The sequence below is a fragment of the Camelus bactrianus genome, chromosome 23 (assembly GCF_048773025.1).
Source record: "Camelus bactrianus isolate YW-2024 breed Bactrian camel chromosome 23, ASM4877302v1, whole genome shotgun sequence".
Taxonomy (NCBI): Eukaryota; Metazoa; Chordata; class Mammalia; order Artiodactyla; family Camelidae; genus Camelus; species Camelus bactrianus.
Genome location: NC_133561.1, coordinates 2,814,809 through 2,833,937, shown reverse-complemented (window position 1 = coordinate 2,833,937; position 19,129 = coordinate 2,814,809). Strand labels below are relative to the sequence as shown.

General features: G+C 41.7%; 1 protein-coding gene across 4 annotated transcripts in view; it reads left to right on the top strand.

Moving 5' to 3' along the window:
- The window catches only part of PTPRC (protein tyrosine phosphatase receptor type C), a 103,060-nt gene that overhangs the window by 73,839 nt on the left and 10,092 nt on the right, over positions 1 to 19,129 (top strand). For all 4 annotated transcript variants that reach the window (XM_010956275.3, XM_010956274.3, XM_010956273.3 and 1 more), the window contains 12 exons: positions 3,034 to 3,094; positions 5,738 to 5,846; positions 6,464 to 6,498; positions 9,148 to 9,257; positions 9,816 to 9,906; positions 9,997 to 10,073; positions 12,474 to 12,510; positions 12,608 to 12,705; positions 13,585 to 13,710; positions 15,494 to 15,651; positions 15,861 to 15,996; positions 17,608 to 17,757. In XM_010956275.3, coding sequence (XP_010954577.1) covers positions 3,034 to 3,094; positions 5,738 to 5,846; positions 6,464 to 6,498; positions 9,148 to 9,257; positions 9,816 to 9,906; positions 9,997 to 10,073; positions 12,474 to 12,510; positions 12,608 to 12,705; positions 13,585 to 13,710; positions 15,494 to 15,651; positions 15,861 to 15,996; positions 17,608 to 17,757 — 1,188 coding nt within the window. The remainder of the gene's footprint in view (positions 1 to 3,033; positions 3,095 to 5,737; positions 5,847 to 6,463; positions 6,499 to 9,147; positions 9,258 to 9,815; positions 9,907 to 9,996; positions 10,074 to 12,473; positions 12,511 to 12,607; positions 12,706 to 13,584; positions 13,711 to 15,493; positions 15,652 to 15,860; positions 15,997 to 17,607; positions 17,758 to 19,129) is intronic.

Sequence of the window (19,129 nt, the reverse complement as noted above, 5' to 3'; positions counted from 1 at the left end):
CAGTAAGCATCCTTATTGGGCAAATAACAAAATCTTTGACTATGGCTTTTGTCATTTCTGCTTCAATAAATTCCTGGAAATGAATGTATCAGGTCAAAAGGAATTTCCATTTAATTTAAGAATTTTCATGTTACTTTATTTTTCCTTTCCGCGTTACCAAATTACCCGTCCTGTAGTCATGTGTGAAATGATTGCTTCGGAGTCTCCCTGACTCTGAACACGCCCTTTTTCTTTGGTGTTTAGTGGGTAAATATGATATTGGCATCTCTCTTTGTTTTCATGGGTTTTCTTTATTTACTGTTGAGGAGAAACTTTTTTTTTATTATCATTGTTCTTGTGATAACATGCTCCTTACCTCCTTTGTCCAGTATTCTTTGGGGATGCTTCTTGAATCTTAATAGGATTAAACTCTTTGTCTCATGTGAGTCACAAATTTTGTTTTCAGTGTATAGTTTGCCTTTTTATTTTCTTAATAGCACTTTAAATCATACACAAATGTCCCTTTTATTTTTATTCAGTCAGATTATCTCTTTCATTTCTTGTTTAATGGGAATTTCCATAGTTGACTACTGTTTAATGTGATATTGACAACTAGTCTTCATAGTCTCATTGCTTAAAAAAGTGTGTATGTATATATATTTCTTATTTTTAGCCAGAAAATTAGGTTGGACTTTAATCAATTTTTCAATGGTACCAAATTAGATGACACCATGGTTGTGATGCTGTGTTGTGTCTTGTTTATATGGTAAATTATAGTGATTGATGTTCTAATATTGAACTATTGTCACATTCTAAGAAAAAACTCTGCTCTGTCATTGTGTATTATTTTTCAGAAGTATTTTTGATCTCAATAACTTAATTTCCTAAGTCTTTATGAAGACATTCATAAATGAGGTCTTTCAGTAAGTGTGTAGAGGTGATGTTGGCATGGGGGGGGCACATGTCATCCTTGTTATATTTTTGGTATAAAAGTTCTGTTAACCTGATGAGACCCCTTGGAGACATTTTCCTGTTTTTCTGTGTTTTATAACTTCAAATAATACAGGAATGATTTATTCACTGAAAAAATGTGTTTTAGCCTTTTGCCGCAGAGGGGTTCTTTGAGACCCATTTATGTTTTCTTTCAGTGTCACCGTCCTTTTTGGGTGTTTTAGCCCTTTTGAGTGAGTGTGCCACCTCTGTTTTCCCACAGAACGGTCCGAGTGAAAGAACCCCTGTGCTCTCAGCCACCACCCTGCACCCGCTTCAGCCCCCGCGGCTTCCTCGCGCCCAGGGAGCCCCCCGCTCGCTGGCTTCCTCTCCGTTTCTCAAAACACCCAGGCTTCACTCTCTTTAGGCATTTTACTCAATGCTCTTCCTTCTTTCTAGACTTTTCTTCTCCGATTTGTTAATTATGATAAAGTATTCTGGAAAAATATAGATAAACATCATACTGGAATACAATCTTAGAATTCGAATTCGGAGCCAGTTACTCAGTCACCGGCTGACTTCCCCTCTTCAAGCGCTTCTCTTGTGCTCTTCACCGCAGTTCCCATAACTTGTTTATGTCTTTATTTAAGAAGCCACCGCTGCATTTACACCTTCATGAGGGAGCAGTCGTTTTAGTTTCATTTATCGTTGTGCTCTCTGGTTAATAAATTCATTAAGTTGTTTTGATTAATCTTGATTTGTTACTTTCCTTGATTGTAGGTTTATTTTTCTTTAAAAAATTATTTATTTATTTATTTTGGGGGGAGGTAATTAGGTTTATATTTTTTTAATGAAGGTACTGGGGATTGAATCTAGGACCTCATGCCTGTTAAGCACACGCTGTACCACTGAGCTACACACACTACCCACCCACCATAGGTTTATTTTGATGTTCTGCTAGTTTGGGGATTTAAAGTGATTTTTGATTATTTACTTCTTTCTCTTTTTTTATTAACTAGAAAAATTAAAGCTATGGATTGTCCTTTGGTAAAATTTTGACTCTGTCCCATGTCTGTATTATCTATCACTAATTTCTCAATGACTGACATAAAATTTAATGAGTAGATTTTTAAAGTAGAATATTCTTATTATTGATAATTTCTAAAGAGTATAGAATTGTAATTTGGAAGAGTTTTTAATTTATTTGTTTTTTAAGAGACTTTCTATATTTCTGGTTCTTAAATTTTTTATTGCTGTTAATTATTAGTTTATAAAAGATAATTGGCTTTTACAATTTCTGCCTTCTGGAATTTATAATATTTTCTACAGCTTATGATACATACATTATGATAAATGCTTTGAATATTCTGTGAGTACTGGGTAAATTATATATTCTCCATAGTTTTAAAGCTTAGATGTGTATTTTCCAGATTTATTACATTTGTCATTAATCTCTTTTAATGATATTATTCATATCTATTTTTGCTTACATATATGTGTGTGTATATATATATATTTTTTTTTTCTGAAGATTCTTAATGCTTTCTGGATCCATGCAGTTTCCTCGGTATATCTAAATTGTTTTGCTTTATTTGAATTCAATATTTTGAGATGGAAGTATTTATGCTACTTATGTCTATCCTGTAAATTTTACCCTGTATTACTTTAGAGCATCAGTCTTTATCATTTTAACCCTTGTGAACTAAATATCACTTTAATATAAATATTGCAATTCTTACATTATTTTGTTTCCACTCAGCCTTAAAAATTTTTTTGTACGTTTTATGTGTAACTCTTGTAAAAAAATTACGGCAAAATTTCCTTTTTTAAAAAATGTGGTGATGTTAGCCTATTCATAGGTAATTATTGGTAAATTATTTTTAATAGATATTATTGGTAAATGGGCTATGATGTCTTTATATCTTTTCCATTGTTAAATACCTTCTTTAAAAGAATCTTGCTAGTAAAATATTGACATAATCTTGAAGCTTCAACTTTAAATGAAAGCTAACCAGTATATTTTTTATGAAATTAAACAGCAATGTATGCAAAATATGTATGTGTTATATTGACTTATAAATTCATGTTAAGAAAACAATTTTCTCTTTTATTACTGAAATTCAGGTCTATTATCACAACGGGGAACATCGTGGTAATTCAGAAAGTGTTTCGCATACGACATCTTGTAAGTCATTGCTTGGCTATTATATTATATTTATATTAAATACATATTAGCATTTTTCAAAGCTTTATTATTTTATATTCATATGCATGTTTAATTATTAAATGTTTAAACTATGCATTTTCCATAGAAACTATATTTTCAGTTGTCTGAACAAACACATGTGCAGGAGAACATATTAAAATATAATTCCTTAAATTCAAGTTAGAAGATTCAATTATTAAAAGATTGCTGATTTCATAAAATAATGCATAAAGGAGTTGTCTGCGTAGACTATGATGCATACGGCGCCTCTTCACGTCAGTAACGAGCACGTTCGTCCTGCGCACCATTTTAGAGACGGTTCCCTTATCTTCCCCTGTCCTTCCACGTATGCACGGCAGAAGCAGGCGTTGCCTGCAAACCTGTGGCTCACCCAACTGCAGCCAGGTTAAGCGTTCCCTAATGACAGTGTGGCTATTTACTTTTTTGTCATTAATATTTAAACATACTTTAATCAAAATAAAGATGCATAGAGAAAAAAACTCACTTACATTAAAATGTCACTATAATAGTGACAATAACAGCTGTGTGTTACCACTCCCCCTCCAGGATGACCACTTTTCACCATTTCTTCTTACAGTTTCCTCCTTCTGAATAAATAATAATATCTGCAGCTCTATCCAGAATTATTAATGTTTGATCTGGGCCGTGGAGGAAGGAGACTTAGCCCGCTGCTTGTTAGCTTTATAAAAAAATTAAATGTAAAGCTCCAAGTGCAATATTGCCTGTTTCTAATGTTCTTGCCACTTCTCTGTCTTTGCCTTTTACCCTCATGTGCACAATCACTGATGCTTTATTTCCCCAAGTCTTTTGAAAGAGGAGAGATATAAAAATAGCTTATTTTCCGAGTCCTATACGAAGTTTTAGTTCTTTCTGCTCAGATTTATAAAATAAAAGCTCCTGGTGTGAAATGCCAGCCAAATTCAGTCAGCTCTCTTTGATTTTTATTTCTATGTACTTTCTTTTTCCCCCACCACCCCCAATGCAGGTACTGGGGATTAAATCCAGGACCTTGTGCACGCCAAGCATGCGCTCTACCACTGAGCTGTACCCTCTACCTCCTATGTACTGTCTGTTATAAGCCCTTACAATAAACACAGCTGCATTGGGTTTTTCTGATTATGTCAATAATTTATAGCAGCAGCGTCTATGCTGGGGTCATACACTCAGCTGGAGTTTTCACGCTGACATCTTAATAGACCAGGCCTGGCATCACTTCACTCAGAGAGACGCAGAGCGGGAAACAGCCCAGGAGGTGGTCTGGCTGTGGGAATCCTGGTAGCAGGGCGTGTGGCAGTCCAGGGACTTCTTACTCTCTGACCTTCTCCCAGGAGATGCAAGAGTGAGACCACATGTGTGGGTGCGGGAGCTTCCCCAGCTTGGAAGCCCCTCACGTGCTTTCCACACGGCCTCCTCCCTCTTCACGCCCGAGCAGCTGCCCCTTGGACATGCACTGTTGCTCCTGGCTTCAGGCTCTTTCTAACTACACTTCTGCCTGTTATATGCAGCCCCCAGACGCCTGCCTCGCTAACTCCCTCACCTCTCAGTCTATCACCTTCTAACCTACGGTACTATCTGCTTATTCATTGTGTATACTGTTAACTGTCTATCCTCCCAGAAGGAAAGCCCTGTGAGGACCAGAATCTCTGTCTTTACTTCATTCTCTGAGTATCTTAAACACCGAAATCAGTGTTTGACACCCACTAAGACTCAAAACATTTTGTGTGCACACTGAATAATTAGTACTGACCACGTCCCAGGGACGATGCTGAATGTTTACCATGAATCAAACTTGTTTAGCATCATTTTAGGAATTAGGGATGGACACACAAAGATAATAAGGATTCTGGCCGAGGTCCTAACTAGGAAGTGATGGAGACAGATTTCAAATCCAAGCTGTCTGGCTCCAGAATGGAGGCCTTAATGTGTTCGTGTTATTTGACTGCACTCTCACTGTAGATGAACAGAATGACACACTAATTCAGGGCAAGGGAGATCTCCAGTACACTCTCTTCTCTCTGCCCTTCCTCTCAGAGAGGGCGTGACTTCACATTACACCTTAGTGAAAATTCACGCCGGGCTGAGTCTAATCTCAACTACAGGATGAAAAATTTTTGTCCTTTGGTTAATTGATTTTATCCCTCAACGAGCAGATTTGTCTCCGTGGGGCAGAGAACTTTCTGATCCCTTTAAGAGGCTGCCTACTTCTGCATCTAAAATTAAACTGTGGGAGTTTCTCTCTGAGAATTACAACTAGATTTCCTTTTGGATTCCTTCCAAATGGAGTGACTGAAAGAAAGAGAATTAGATCTAAATGATGGTATCTCATAAAAGGACATTATTCAGCAGAAGGGAAGAGATTTGCTTTCCTCTACTCTAATTACACTCTTAAAATATGAAGTGTTTTTATTGGTTCTGAACAATATAGACAAAGTTTACAAAATCAGGAATGTATTGTGTTTGGTTTCATTCTAAAAACTGTATTTTTTGAAAACCTCAAAAGAAATGAAAATGTTAAAATGTAAGTGCTTTAAAGGTGATTTTTCAAAAAATCCAGCAAAATATTCGATGTAATAAGTTCCCTTCATGTGTTTTCATTTCTAGATAATTCTAAGGCTCTGATTATATTTCTGGTGTTTCTGATTATTGTGACATCCATAGCCCTGCTCATTGTTCTCTATAAAATCTATGCTCTGCATAAGAAAAGATCCAGGTAAGAGCTGAATTCAAAATAAAAAAAATAATAATCATAGTAATAATGATGAAAGCCCCATTTATGAGGCAGGTTTGGAACCAATTAAGTGAAAAATCTGAATTCAGAGATGACAGCATGAAGTCTAGATCATTACTGACCTTTTGATCAAAGACTTTTATATGGTCTTATTGGTTTATATGAAATATTAATATTTTCTATGTTCACTAATAATGGTATGGATTTCCTTTAATAATAACTGATGAAAAGAAATTGAGTCAGAAGTAAAAAAAAAAAGAAGGATCTAGAAATGACAAAGGCAAAAGACAGGAGAGAGAGATAGGGACGTATATGCATTCATTTGGCCAGGAACAACTACATTTTATGAAAACCAAGAGGTTTCAAATAAAACAACATAGCCACCTATCCAAGTATGGCTGACCACCCTGGTTTCTTCCTCCCTCACTTTTTCTTCCCCCTTGAGGCCCCAGTGTTCCTCCCCCCTCCCCCTCCTGCTCTCCCCTCTTTCCTTCTTACCCTCCCTCCTTCCTTGAAGATATTCATTTAATATAAATTGATTGCCAACAGAATTCTATGCTTCTTATGAATAAGGAAACTTATATTTCTTATTTTCACAGCAATTTAGATGAACAGCAGGAACTTGTTGAAAGGGGTAAGTATGCATGTACTTTTTGCTGGTGAATCTCCCTTCTCATTTGAATCCACTCATTTTAAATAATTCAACATTAAAAAATATCTAATCTGGACTTTCTCTGTGGATATGGTGTCAAAAGTTAAATTCATTTATGTATTTATTCAGCCAGCAAGAATCTAGGACTTGCCCAGTGAACACCAAATGTGGTGCCTGTCCTCAAAGTACAGCAGTGACAGGTCGCAGCCTCTGCTCTTAAAGGTTTAGAGTCGAGCTGAAGAGACAGAATTTGATAGACGCCATGTGGATAATATGACATTTGGTAGATGCCACAGTTGTCCAGTGTATACAGTTCCAGAGAAAGACCGACAATAGAAAACTGCGTGTGGGAAGGCAGGGATCTGGGTCTTCTGAGACATCAGACAAGCGCGGGCGTGGTGCAGGGAGGGGCAGGCGCAGTCTCGCAGGCCGTGTGCTCGCGTGTTCCCACTCAGGGCGCCTTTATGGACCGAAAAACTGCAATTTGACTTAGGAAATGAAAACACATTCCATTTTTCCTATTTTCTCCTAAACTTTTACTGTTCTTCATTCATTTCTTTTTTAAAATGTGATTTTTAATCCAGTAAAATGGGTTGGAGTTAAAGAAATTGAAACTATGTGTACGGTAAAGAGAATGAGTTGCTTTCTCATACTCAAGACAGGACAGTTTTCAGAACTCCTGCTCCTGGGTTTAACTTGCCTTCGAAGGGTTTCCCTCCTAGTCTGTGAGGAGAAGCTCGGGGGTGGGTTCCTCGAAGTGCCCCGAGGGGCTTCGTTTTCCATTGCAGGACCCACTGCTTCCTGACACCGGGTGGCATATTGCATTTGTGCATTAACCCTCCGGCCCTAATGGGGATGTGAAGCTCTGTAAGGGCAGGGAGGGTTTCCTTTCCCAGTCACGGCTTTACCCCCAGCGCGCAGGGGAGCGTATGGGATTTCACGCACATCCATGAATAAGTAAACGAAGGGGCTGAAGCACCCTGAGGGTTAGTCTCCACAGGCCGAGGGAAGGATGAAGAGCTCGAGCGAGAAGCACCTGAGACTGGGAGGTGGAGGGCCCCTGCCAGGGCTCAAGGCTGCCCCGAGAGCTTCAAAGGAGCCTGGACCTCCAAGTTGGCAGAGATCGCCCCTTGGAATGGCTAGAACTTACTTGGACCCCATAAAACCCCAGCTGTGGCCCAGAGTTCAGAAGGAATGCAGGTCCGAGACCCCCGGCCGCCCCAAGAAGAAACGTGCACGGCCGGTTTGATAGTTGGGGTTGGATAGAACATTTCTGTGGACAGTAAGACAAACCTGCAAACTGCATGGACGTCTTATTTCTGTATCAAACCAAAGAGGGGAATTTGATGTGAATCTTGAAAGAAATACTGCCAGACGCACCTGGGATAGTGGGAGAAACACTTGTTACGCGTGTAGCGGCTTATATTCTCTTTTTCTTCTGAAACTGTTTGTCAGGGCCCAAGCACGGTGATAGCTGTCGACGTTAGCATTATTTTTATTCTGTAGTAACTTACTTCACAAGCGTAGCACGTACTGAGCTTCACGCTCTAGGGGCACAACAATTAACACGGTCTGTGCACAATCTAGTATGAAGAGATGACCACGCTAAGAGGAGTCCTGGGTGTCAGAATATTAATCATCTTCTCTTATTTATTTGTTCACGATATTTCACAATAAGTTAAAAACAGATAGAATAAAAAGAAAAAATAATCATAACCATATAGATAAATAAGGATGGTAATTGCCGTAAACGCATGCAATCAAACAAAAAATGTAGACATCCTTCCAGTGGTGATATTTGGTCTGGAATCTGCTCCTAGAGAGAAAGCGAGAAAGGACATTCTGGGTGGGGAGAACGGCATGTGCAGAGACACGGGGACCTGACACTGCGATGCCCTTGGAAACTGTTCCTGCCTAAGATGTAAAGCACGAGTGTGGGAAACGGTGCGGCTGGGATGCGCCGGGGAGGCCATGAAAGGGCTCACGCAGGAAACACTTACACTTTAGCCTTCAGGCAACAGAGAACAAACAATAGTGGTAGTTTTTTTTTTTTCCCCAACAAGTAGAGTTGCATGCTCATATTTGCATTTCAGAAGATGAATTTGTGGCAGTTGAAAAGGGAAATCAGGGCGGGGAAGGCCTGAAGGGAGGCAGAGGAGTCAGGAAGATGTTGTCACAAGGGAGTCCGGAGTGTGACCACAGGCAGCAGGGGCGGAAAGTGCTGGGTGACCTGTTGGATGCAGAACAGAGGGAGAAGTCGTGGACCACGTGGAAGTTTTTGTCTTAAGTTACTTGGTTAATGGTGGTCCTGTTAGCTGAGACTTAAAATGCTAGAAAAAAGGGGAAATAAATGACTGAGCATCTTGGCTTTGAGGTACCCATGGAATAACTGTGTGAAAAATCTGAGCGTAAGTTGGAAAGATTAATATAAAGCCCAGAAGAGGGCTGGAGCCTGAGATTTAGGAGTCCTGGGTTTATGCGTGCATCTTTATTTGTGAGATCTTCCTGGTGGAATGTGTGTGAGAAGGAGAGATGCTAAAGACTGACTCCAAGATGTCAATTTAGTGAAATTTGTGTGGGCGCTGGAGAGAGAGACGTAACGATAGTCATGAATGTCTGATGTGTTTAAAGATGATGAGAAACAGCTGATGAGTGTGGAGCCCATCCACGCAGACGTCTTGCTGGAAACGTACAAGAGAAAGATCGCGGATGAAGGCAGGCTCTTCCTGGCTGAATTTCAGGTGCGTGCCCTTCCCGAGGTACGACGAGAAAGCTGACTCGGTGATCAGCATGGCTCCTCCTTGCATGCACTGCACACCCCTCTGCCTTGGTAACTTAGCCCACATAATCCTGCCACTGATGGATGCAGAGATGACATATTTAGGGCCAGAAGAAAGACTCCTGGTCATCAAACTAGTCAATATTTTCCAAATAATGCTTTGTTGTGTTATTACTAGTTACGAAGTTGTCTCACGGAACCAATTTGGCTGATTTTTGTACTTGTACTCTCAGTACAACATTATGATTCAACAAATTTTAAAGCAGCAGAGCAGTTAATGCTAAATTTGCTCTCACTCATGGGATTTATTCGCAGAGTAGTCCGTCATTCATTTTTTTGAAGAGTGGTGTTTTTTTTTTCATAATTCCTAATAGCATAGTGTCAGTTACCATATGCAATTTGTTCATGGGTATAAAGGGAAACAGGTTCAAGGATGTCTCATTTGCTCCAAACGAGAAGTGGCAGGGGGAACTGGTTTTTTTGAATCGGTTGTGACCCGAAGGATCTTCGTGTCTTTCAGAGCATTCCACGGGTATTCAGCAAGTTTTCTATCAAGGATGCTCGGAAACCCTTTAACCAGAATAAAAACCGCTATGTTGACATCCTTCCTTGTAAGTGCTCGTTGAGAACTGAATTTCCACATGTTGAGTCTACTTGATTCGTCATGATTCCACTCATTTGTATTTCTTTTCTTGGAACAGATGATTATAACCGTGTTGAACTCTCTGATGTAAACGGAGATGCAGGGTCAAACTACATAAATGCCAGCTACATCGATGTGAGTGGAAGTGCACACCCGCCAGGTCCCACCCCATCTCGGTCACTCTGTCGTCCATCACCTTCGTTTTTCTCGTATCCATGCACTCCGTCTGGTCCCTTCTCTGTCATGGCGGAGTATTAGAAGTACTGTTAGAAATAATGTGAAGCAAGCCCACAGGTGTCATTGGTACAAACAACACGGTCACTCATATTTGCAAAAATAGTTCCTATTTGCTACTGGCACTAGGTAGTGTAGGGTTTTTCTCTGCAGACAAAGTGACACTAAGAGTTAAAACACTCTGGTGCCTGTTATGTGCTGGGTATTAGACCAAATGATCTACTTGAGTATTTTTCATAAGAGCCCCACCTCTGACCCTTGCCGTGGAGTCGGGGACTGGGCGGCTCTGGTTAATTCATTACTTTGCCTTGTTCAGTTAGTAAAGATCTGATGACATTGTGCCGCATGGCTAACTTATCCAAAATACATAAATGTGTAATTTGTTATACAATTGTTAAGTGATGCATCACACAAATTTTAAAAAATGTAAACAGTATAAAAACACAGACAGCTTGAAAAAAATCTTCATCCCACGCAATCCACCATTTACCCGGGGCCTCCACCCACCTGGAAGGGTGGCCTCTGTGTAGTTTCTCATTCATCCTGGGGGAGTTTCTACATAAACAAGAGAACTCCAACATTTGTTCTTCCTTTCTTTATCCAAAGGTGTTAACATAATACCCACACTGCTCTGTACAATGCTGCATTTGCCTAAAATATGTGCTGGATAAATGAAATATCACTAAAAAGAAGGGAAAGGCGAGCTTTTCCTGTAAGGGGCCAGTTGGCAAATATTTTGGGTTTTGCAGGACATGCCATTTCTGTCACAACTACTCAGCTCTCAAGCCGAGCAACTACTTCCACAGACAAGGCAGAATGTGGCTGTGTTCCAAAAAGACCTGTGTTTACAAAATCAGGCCATGAATTCGGCCCACAGGCTGGCCTTTGCTGACTTTGGACATAGAGCATTTCTACATCTTTCTTTTATATTTTTGGAGTAATTCTGGGCATGGCTGCACTGTGGCGTATTCCATCAGTTCTGATAGTAATGGGCATTAAATTTGTTTTCTCATCTACTGTTGCCAACAGTTAGTGGTTTATTATAACTAATCTTGACTCATGTTATCCCACAGTGAGTTTCAGTGTATCTGTAGGGTGACCTCCCAAAGGAAGAATTCCCAAGCTAAGAAGAATATGCATCTGTAATTTTAAAAACGTTTCCAAGCGGTCCTCCAGTGGGGTTGTACCGATTTACATTCCACCCGCAAATAATGAGTGTTTATTTCCACTCAGACCCACCAGAAAAATGACTGTCAAATTTTTTTTTGACAGTCAGAGAGTTGACAGTGCATTGGTCATGCTACCATATATGCTGGTTTATGAGGTCATTCTTAAATTTTTCGTAAAGTAAAATAACAGAAAAGCAAAAAAACAATTGAAGTTGGGGTTTTGTTTGCTTGTTTGGATCTATTTGAATATATAAACTTTCAGTAGAGAAGATGAAATGGTAAAATTCTATTTATTTATTTATTTATTTATTTATTTACATGGTGTATTAATTTCCTAGAATGGCCATAACAAAGCACCACACACTGAATGGCTTAACACAACAAAAATGTGTTATCTCACAGTTCTGGAAGATAGAAGTCAGACATCGGGTGTTAGCAGGGCCATGCTCTCTCTGGAAGGTCTGGAGAAAAAAATCCTTTGCATCTTCCTGGCTTCTAGTGGTCCCTGGCAATCCCTGGCGTTCCCTGGAGTGTAGCTGCGTCACCCTGTCTGTGCCTCCATCAACACGTCAACACATGGCCGTCTTCCCTGCGTGTCTCTATGTCACTGTGTCTCCTTTCTCTTACAAAGACACCAGTCATTAAATATAAGGCCCAACCTCAGCCAGTATGACCTCATCTTCCACAGAGACCCTAATTCCAACTAAGGTGACATTTTGAGATTCCGAGTGGCCATGAGTTTGGGGCAACATTATTCACTCTACTACACACAGTTTATGTAAAGTAATTAGAAGGATTTAAAGGATCTAGGATGCCTGCGTTACGCTTCTAACTTGCTGCACCAGCCCAGATGAGGAGAACGCCCATCTAGTTTTAAAGATTGTTCAAGGCATATAACAAAGACACATGAAGGTTATGAATACTGTTTGTAAATGCTAACTAACATGTTTGGCACAGTTAAATACCTGATCGTGAGTTTAAAAAAATCCCCCTTACAATTGGAAACTGCGGAGGGAAATACACAACCAAGAAATGGTGGATCTAAAGCAGCTGCTTCTGTTTCACAGTTTGACATGTGAATGAATAATTGAGGGCTCAGTAAATGACATGTCTTTGTGTGTGTTTTGAATAGGGCTTCAAAGAACCCAGGAAATACATCGCTGCACAAGGTAATTTATCTGCAGGTCCAATATTCTTTTTGAAAAATTGTTCTATGGCACTTTCAAGAGGACACGTCTTACCAGGGTTTACTTGCTCACCTCCCAGGTCCCAGGGATGAAACCGTTGATGACTTCTGGAGGATGATCTGGGAACAGAAAGCCACAGTTATTGTCATGGTCACTCGCTGTGAAGAAGGGAACAAGGTGAGGACTTTGAAGATTCATTGAGGGAAGGCCTAGGGCCTCGAGGTGGAGGCTGGGGTTAGGAGAAGACAGTGCTGAGTTGCGTTTTGAAAAGTCCTGTGTGTATGTGCTTGATGACAAAACAAAGTTCTCTATTTTAATCAGTATGACATTTTATTTAAATTTTTCAAACATGTAGAAAAATAAAATACATATGTATATATATACATATATACAAGTAAAATGTAGATGTTTCTGCTTAGCTGGATTTACGAGTGATTCCTTTTTTGTTGCAGTGTTACTATAATTATAAAATGTTATCATTACAGTATTAAGTTCAGTACATTTTTTTTTTTTACTTTATTACTTAAAAAAAAAACTTTTTTGTAGGGGGGTGGTAAGGTTTATTTATTTAATGGAGGTACTGGGGATTGAACCCAGGACCTTGTGCGTGTTAAGCACACACTTCACCCCTGAGCTATACCCTCCTTTCCTAGTTCAGTGCATTTCTGTGTGCTGATTTCACAAGCACTTGTGAATCGTGACCTTGGGCAGATAGATGGTAGTTCGTGTAATGTGACTTAAGGAGGCACGAGAGCCTCCCATCCCTCAGCCTGAAATGACCCACGTGCCACCACATCATTTCTGCAGACCACTGAGCAAGTCCTTGTTTAGTCTGCAGCTAAGCTGGGAAGATCACCCTTCTGCTGGGTAATGTGAAGGAAACCCTTCAGGGCAGTTAGTGGGAAATGGAATACATTTTCAGCATCACAATTTAGAGGAGAATATACAAATGTTTGGAGAATTTCAAATGATACATGTTTGCTTTGTTTTGTTTTACAAAGAATGCTTAATAGAGAAAATCGCTTAACTGAATGATGATTATTTTTTTAAATATAGAACAAGTGTGCAGAGTACTGGCCGTCGATGGAAGAGGGCACCCGGGCTTTTGGAGATGTGGTGGTGGAGGTCAATGAGCACAAAAGATGCCCAGATTACATCATTCAGAAGTTGACTGTTACACATGTGAGTTTGCTCTGTGACATAACTTCAATTTTCACACGTTGGTCTAAAAATGTAATTACAGAATATTAGATGTGAGACATTAGCATACGTCTGGGAAATTCTTTGTAGTGAAATACAGGAGGAAGAGCTGGGTTAGAGCAACAGCACAAGCCAACGGGGTCAAGGTAGGTCACTAGTGAAAGCAGTGTTCACATGGCGCCACATCAGGAGCTGATGACGCCGTGAGCCTTGGAGAGTAAAGAAAAGAGGCCATTAAATGTGTTGAATAAATGAATAAATTACTGAATGACTGACAAAAAGGGTGTCTAGCCTCAGTGGGTTTATGGAAAGACTATTTATACAAATGGCAGACAGACTACTGTAAAAGTAAACAGTTCTATCTCTGTAGGGCAGAAAAAGTGTTGAATGTTCAGTTCAGGGCCCTGTCAGTGAGGCCTTCGGTGGTAGTGAGAACGGAGGCCTTCACGTGGATTGTGTGGTGCTGTTCCTGTGGGAAGTTCAGGCCTACGGAGAAGGGAAGTTGAGCAGTGGCCGCTCGGGCCTGGGGGTGGGGCGGGGCAAGTGCGGCGGCCCGTGGCGTAGGTTTCTTCTCAGGGTCACGAAGATGCCCTGTGATCAGCTGGCGGTGATGACCTCACAACTCTGTGAATATAGTAACATATATAATAAAACATAAAAAAAAACTTCTGTACTTTCAGGGAATGAATTTAAGGCATGTGAAAAATATCTTAATAAAGGTGTTGAAATGGAGGTCATTATAGATAAGGCTGAAATTTTCTCTGAATTCCATTTATAGAAGGTTATTTTCAGTAATCTAAGTTGCATTTCCATATGGTCCAGATACATCTTCTGCAAGGAGAAACACCACGTGCGTGTTTCTCCCCAGGCCTCCTAAGACTCCGGTGGCATCACCAGTGACTGTGCCCTCCGAGGGCTGTGACTGTCCCAGCAGGGCCCGTGACTGAATGCACGACGCCCCGCGCCATGAAGGCCTCCCATGCCAGGCCTGAGCGGAGGCCCGTGCCAGTCTGGTTGCACTGGTTCGCCTGACGTTACTGCTCTGATTAACTCAGTCGTTTCCTATCTGGACAATTGCAACCACCCACGTTCTGTTGCTCCTCCTGATATTTCAGTGTAGGTGGTTCTTCTTGATTCCTGGTCAGAGAACTATGAGTGATGCCCCTGCTAGTGGTTACCTTGAAACTGGGGCAAATTTGAGCTGTTATTTGGGGCTGCCTGTCCTCAGTTCTCTCTCTACAGCCTAAGTGGACCTTCCTAATAGGAGAATATAACATTCATCAAATAATTAATCAGACTTTCTTCCATGACAGTAGTCCTGTTTGCCTACCAAGCAGAAGTATTTCAAACAACTGTGAGAATGGCTTTTAGTTTATATCTTTTAATACCCCCTCCTCCCACCAACCCCCAGTTTGTGCGTGTGTGTGTGTGTGTGTGTGTGTGTGTGTGTGTGTGTGTGTGTGTGTGTGTGTTTTAAATTTCTTTGCTTGTTTTGGTTTGGTGGCATGAAAGCTCCTGGCAGTTTCGGCTACCCTTGCCACACCTCACTTACCTCCCTGGTAAGTAACTGCTTACTGGTCGGTGCCTGCCAGTCCTGCACGATGGCTCAGTTCCTAGTTATTTGTTGGAAACGAAAATGTGATCATGGATGAAAAGAACTTGCATGAGGAGTGTTCTGTACTGGCCTTCCCTTCCGCCTATTTTTGTCCCATAGTTTGCCTTGAGAAAAGCAAATCGTCTAAAAGAAATATTATCTCCTGACTAGAAAAAAGAAAAAGCAACCGGAAGAGCAGTGACCCACATTCAGTTCACCAGCTGGCCGGACCACGGGGTCCCGGAAGACCCTCACCTGCTCCTGAAGCTGCGCAGGAGAGTGAACGCCTTCAGCAACTTCTTCAGCGGCCCCATCGTGGTGCACTGCAGGTAAAGGGAGGCCTGCTCCCGCGGCGCCGGGCTGCTCGGATCCGCGCCCCGTGGGCTGGGAGGGCCGTTGCCCCACTTCTGCAACTGCGATCCTGAGAAGCAGTCTCGGAGGAGGAACCTACATTGTTTTCTCTGCGTCACCCCGGTTGGCTTTTCCATTCCTTTTCCTGCCACACTCACGCCTTCAACCGTTTCCTTTGCTTTGTCAGTGCTGGTGTGGGACGCACGGGCACCTACATCGGGATTGACGCCATGCTGGAAGGCCTGGAGGCAGAGAACAAGGTGGATGTCTACGGCTACGTGGTGAAGCTAAGGCGCCAGAGGTGCCTGATGGTTCAGGTGGAGGTATGTGCTCGCCCGCGGCCACTGGCCTCACCTTTGCCTTCTGATGTAAATCTTTTCGTGGCGGGAGAAGTGATCTTAAAGGAAATCCAGATTCTTCTCAACCTGTCATTGAAAATAGTTTCAATTTCCTGAAAACTAATAAATCATTTGGTAAGCACCAATCCCATTAGAAGCATTTTGCACTAGTGGCCACAAGAATTGTGGAAGAAAGATGACTGTAAAGTATACTTTAAAAAATAATGAAATACTATTTACACATATCAGACTGGGAAAAGGCAATGCCAAAACCCGATTTGGCAGCATCTCATAAAATTGAAGCTAGCGGGACAGGAGACTAGAGTGCAGTGGCTAAGAGCCTGGATTGGGGAGCTAGAGCTAGAAGTTTCAAATTGTGCTTTTTATTCTTAATACTCAGCACCCATTTACCAGTTTTTAATGTTCCTGTGCCTCAGTTAAGTCATCTGTAAAATGGAGATAATGACAGTATTTACCTAACAGAGTTATGACGCAAAAGGTAATCGAAGTAAAGCACTTAGAGAGGCCCCTGGAACGTGCACGTGGTCAGTAAGGGATGGTTTTTATCGAAAATGCCTGCACTTGACCCGGCAATCCCACACGTGGGCTCGTACCCAAGAGAAGCGTCAGCAAACACGCACAACCAGCAACACGCAGGCGTGTTCGTGGCAATCAGCACTGTTAGGACAACAGCAAATGGAAAGCCTTAAATATGTGTCAGTATAGGAACGGACAAACAGAAGGTGGACATGTGGGCTCTGCACAACGTGCGCTGTGCTGCAGGGGACGCGAGATCGTGTGGGTGGGTGCTCAGATGGAAACAGTAAGTGAACGTGGCCACAGAGCGAAATGTATGCAACACAATGTGTGTGACTATTAAGGACACAGACACGTACAATGCTTACAGATGCAAAGATACTGGTGTAGAAGCATGAGAGCAGGCTGCCCACCAGAAATGATTTCCCATGGAAAAATAAAATAGAGGGGAAGCATGCGGCCAAACCCGGGGGACCAGCGGTGGTAGTTAAAGGGTCTGGGGACTCATCAGAAATACGTCATTTATTTGAAAATAGTGGATTCAAATATGATAAGAGGTTAGGAGTTGTTAAATCTGGGCTTGGCGTATTGTGCTTTTTTAGAATAACTTTCTCTGTTCGAAAGGTTCCAGAAAACTCTTTGAAAAAATGTTCTGTGGAGCAACAACTTGCTTTTCTTCCTCTCAGATATAGCACGCAGTTTATTATAGTTTTACATGTTAGTGATTTAACTTCCTGACCCAATGCTAGTTACAGAGGGAAGTGACACGGCGTCTAACTGTTCGCGATAAGACGTAAGCTGCGTGCTGCACGGCAGATGCCTGGCCATCTACCAAGCAATTTTTTTTCCTGGAAAAATCGTCTGAGATGGAACTTGCACATATCCCAGAAACCTGTGACAGCCAACTTCCACAGTATTTAAATGTCACAGACACCAGTTTTCTTTTCCACCCATTGTCATAATACGAGCAAAATTATGGGAATGTATAGTTTATTTAAATATGAGTCATAGGATGGTAAGTTATCAATTAATCATCTGTATTCTTCCCTGAAACTGCAGGCACAGTACATCTTGATCCATCAGGCGCTGGTGGAATACAATCAGTTTGGGGAAACGGAAGTGAACTTGTCTGAGCTGCATTCGTATTTGTGTAACATGAAGAAAAGAGATCCGCCCAGCGAGCCGTCTCCGCTGGAGGCTGAATTCCAGGTAGTAACCGTGATAAAACACCATTAATGACAGCTTGTACCTCTGTTTTCCAGTGCTGGTGACATAGGTCCCAGATGGGAACCTCCCGTAATGCAGAGCACAGATGAGGAAACTGAGACACAGAAAGTTTAAGAGAAAATGCCTGAAAGCACACAGCTATTACGATTTGTTTCAACCTCGAAATCCGACTTTACAGCCAGCATTTTAATCATCCCTCATTAAGCTGGTGTAAAACAAAGTGTCAGAATAATAGTATGTGGCCACAGAGCTGGCCTGCCGAAGGCAATGCAGCATCTCACCTTTAAGAACTACATCTGGTTCTGGTTTGTAAAGGAAATAATTAGAGGGGTTTATGACTGCTTGGGAGGGCGAGCTGGCTGGAGCCGGTAGACAGAAACTAAAGGATAAATACACGTGTCCTAACCTGTTTGTTTGGCAATTACTCTGAGAACTAACCTATGATTTCAGAGAGTTGGCATGGCTCTCTCCAAACTGTTCTGTTGTCAAAAAAATGTTTTGTAGCTTTCCTCTTTCCCCTACGATTTTCAGTTTATTGAACCTTTCTCTAAACTACAAAGCTGGTCAATTCGGAGAGTTTCACAAGAGCAGGAATGTGCTTTTAATCAGACGCAGAATCGCTTAATGTTCGGAATCAGAGTGGGGCGGGTGGGGGGTGTGGAGGTGGGCACGAGATAACCACCAGGTGACACCACCCACCAGAAGACTGAGCTGGGGGGCAAGAGCTGGCCGGCCACCAGCGTGGCCTTCCCTAGGGGGCTGTCTGATTGTCCTCACTCTTTTAGCTGGTAATTCAACCCCGTTTAATACATTAACCCTATACGCATACACTGTTTGAAACATTTATACGTTTAATTTAAACATTCATATGTAAAATCACTAAAGGAAAGGGTAAATTCTTTCACTGAGCAAATATGATTGAGTCTGTGCTCTGGGCTGTGTATAATCCTATATACAAGAGCCCAAGTGATTTGGAGGTGGGCGTGGGGAGTAAGTGTCCTGCAGAACACAGGGAGTGACCACAACTCTGAAAGAAACAGGGAAATGAGTCCATCTGAGCAGAAAGGGAGGCAGGAAGTGAGCTGGAGATGCAGTCTGATCGGCAGATTAGTGACGGAAGTTGAGGCGGCTCGTGTCTGGTGGCCTGGCCTGGCCTTGCTGTGGCGCCTGGTCACAGGTAGAGAGCTCAGTGGTGCGGAAGCGAGTAGGGAAAACAGGAGCTTGTGCTTGAGAGAGAGACGCATGCGAAGTCGTCACAGCAAAGTGGGAAAGCCATCTCCCAGCAACGGCGGTAGGGCTGCCACACATGACGGTGGGATCATTTGAAATTTATGGTCATGAATTTACGGAGAGT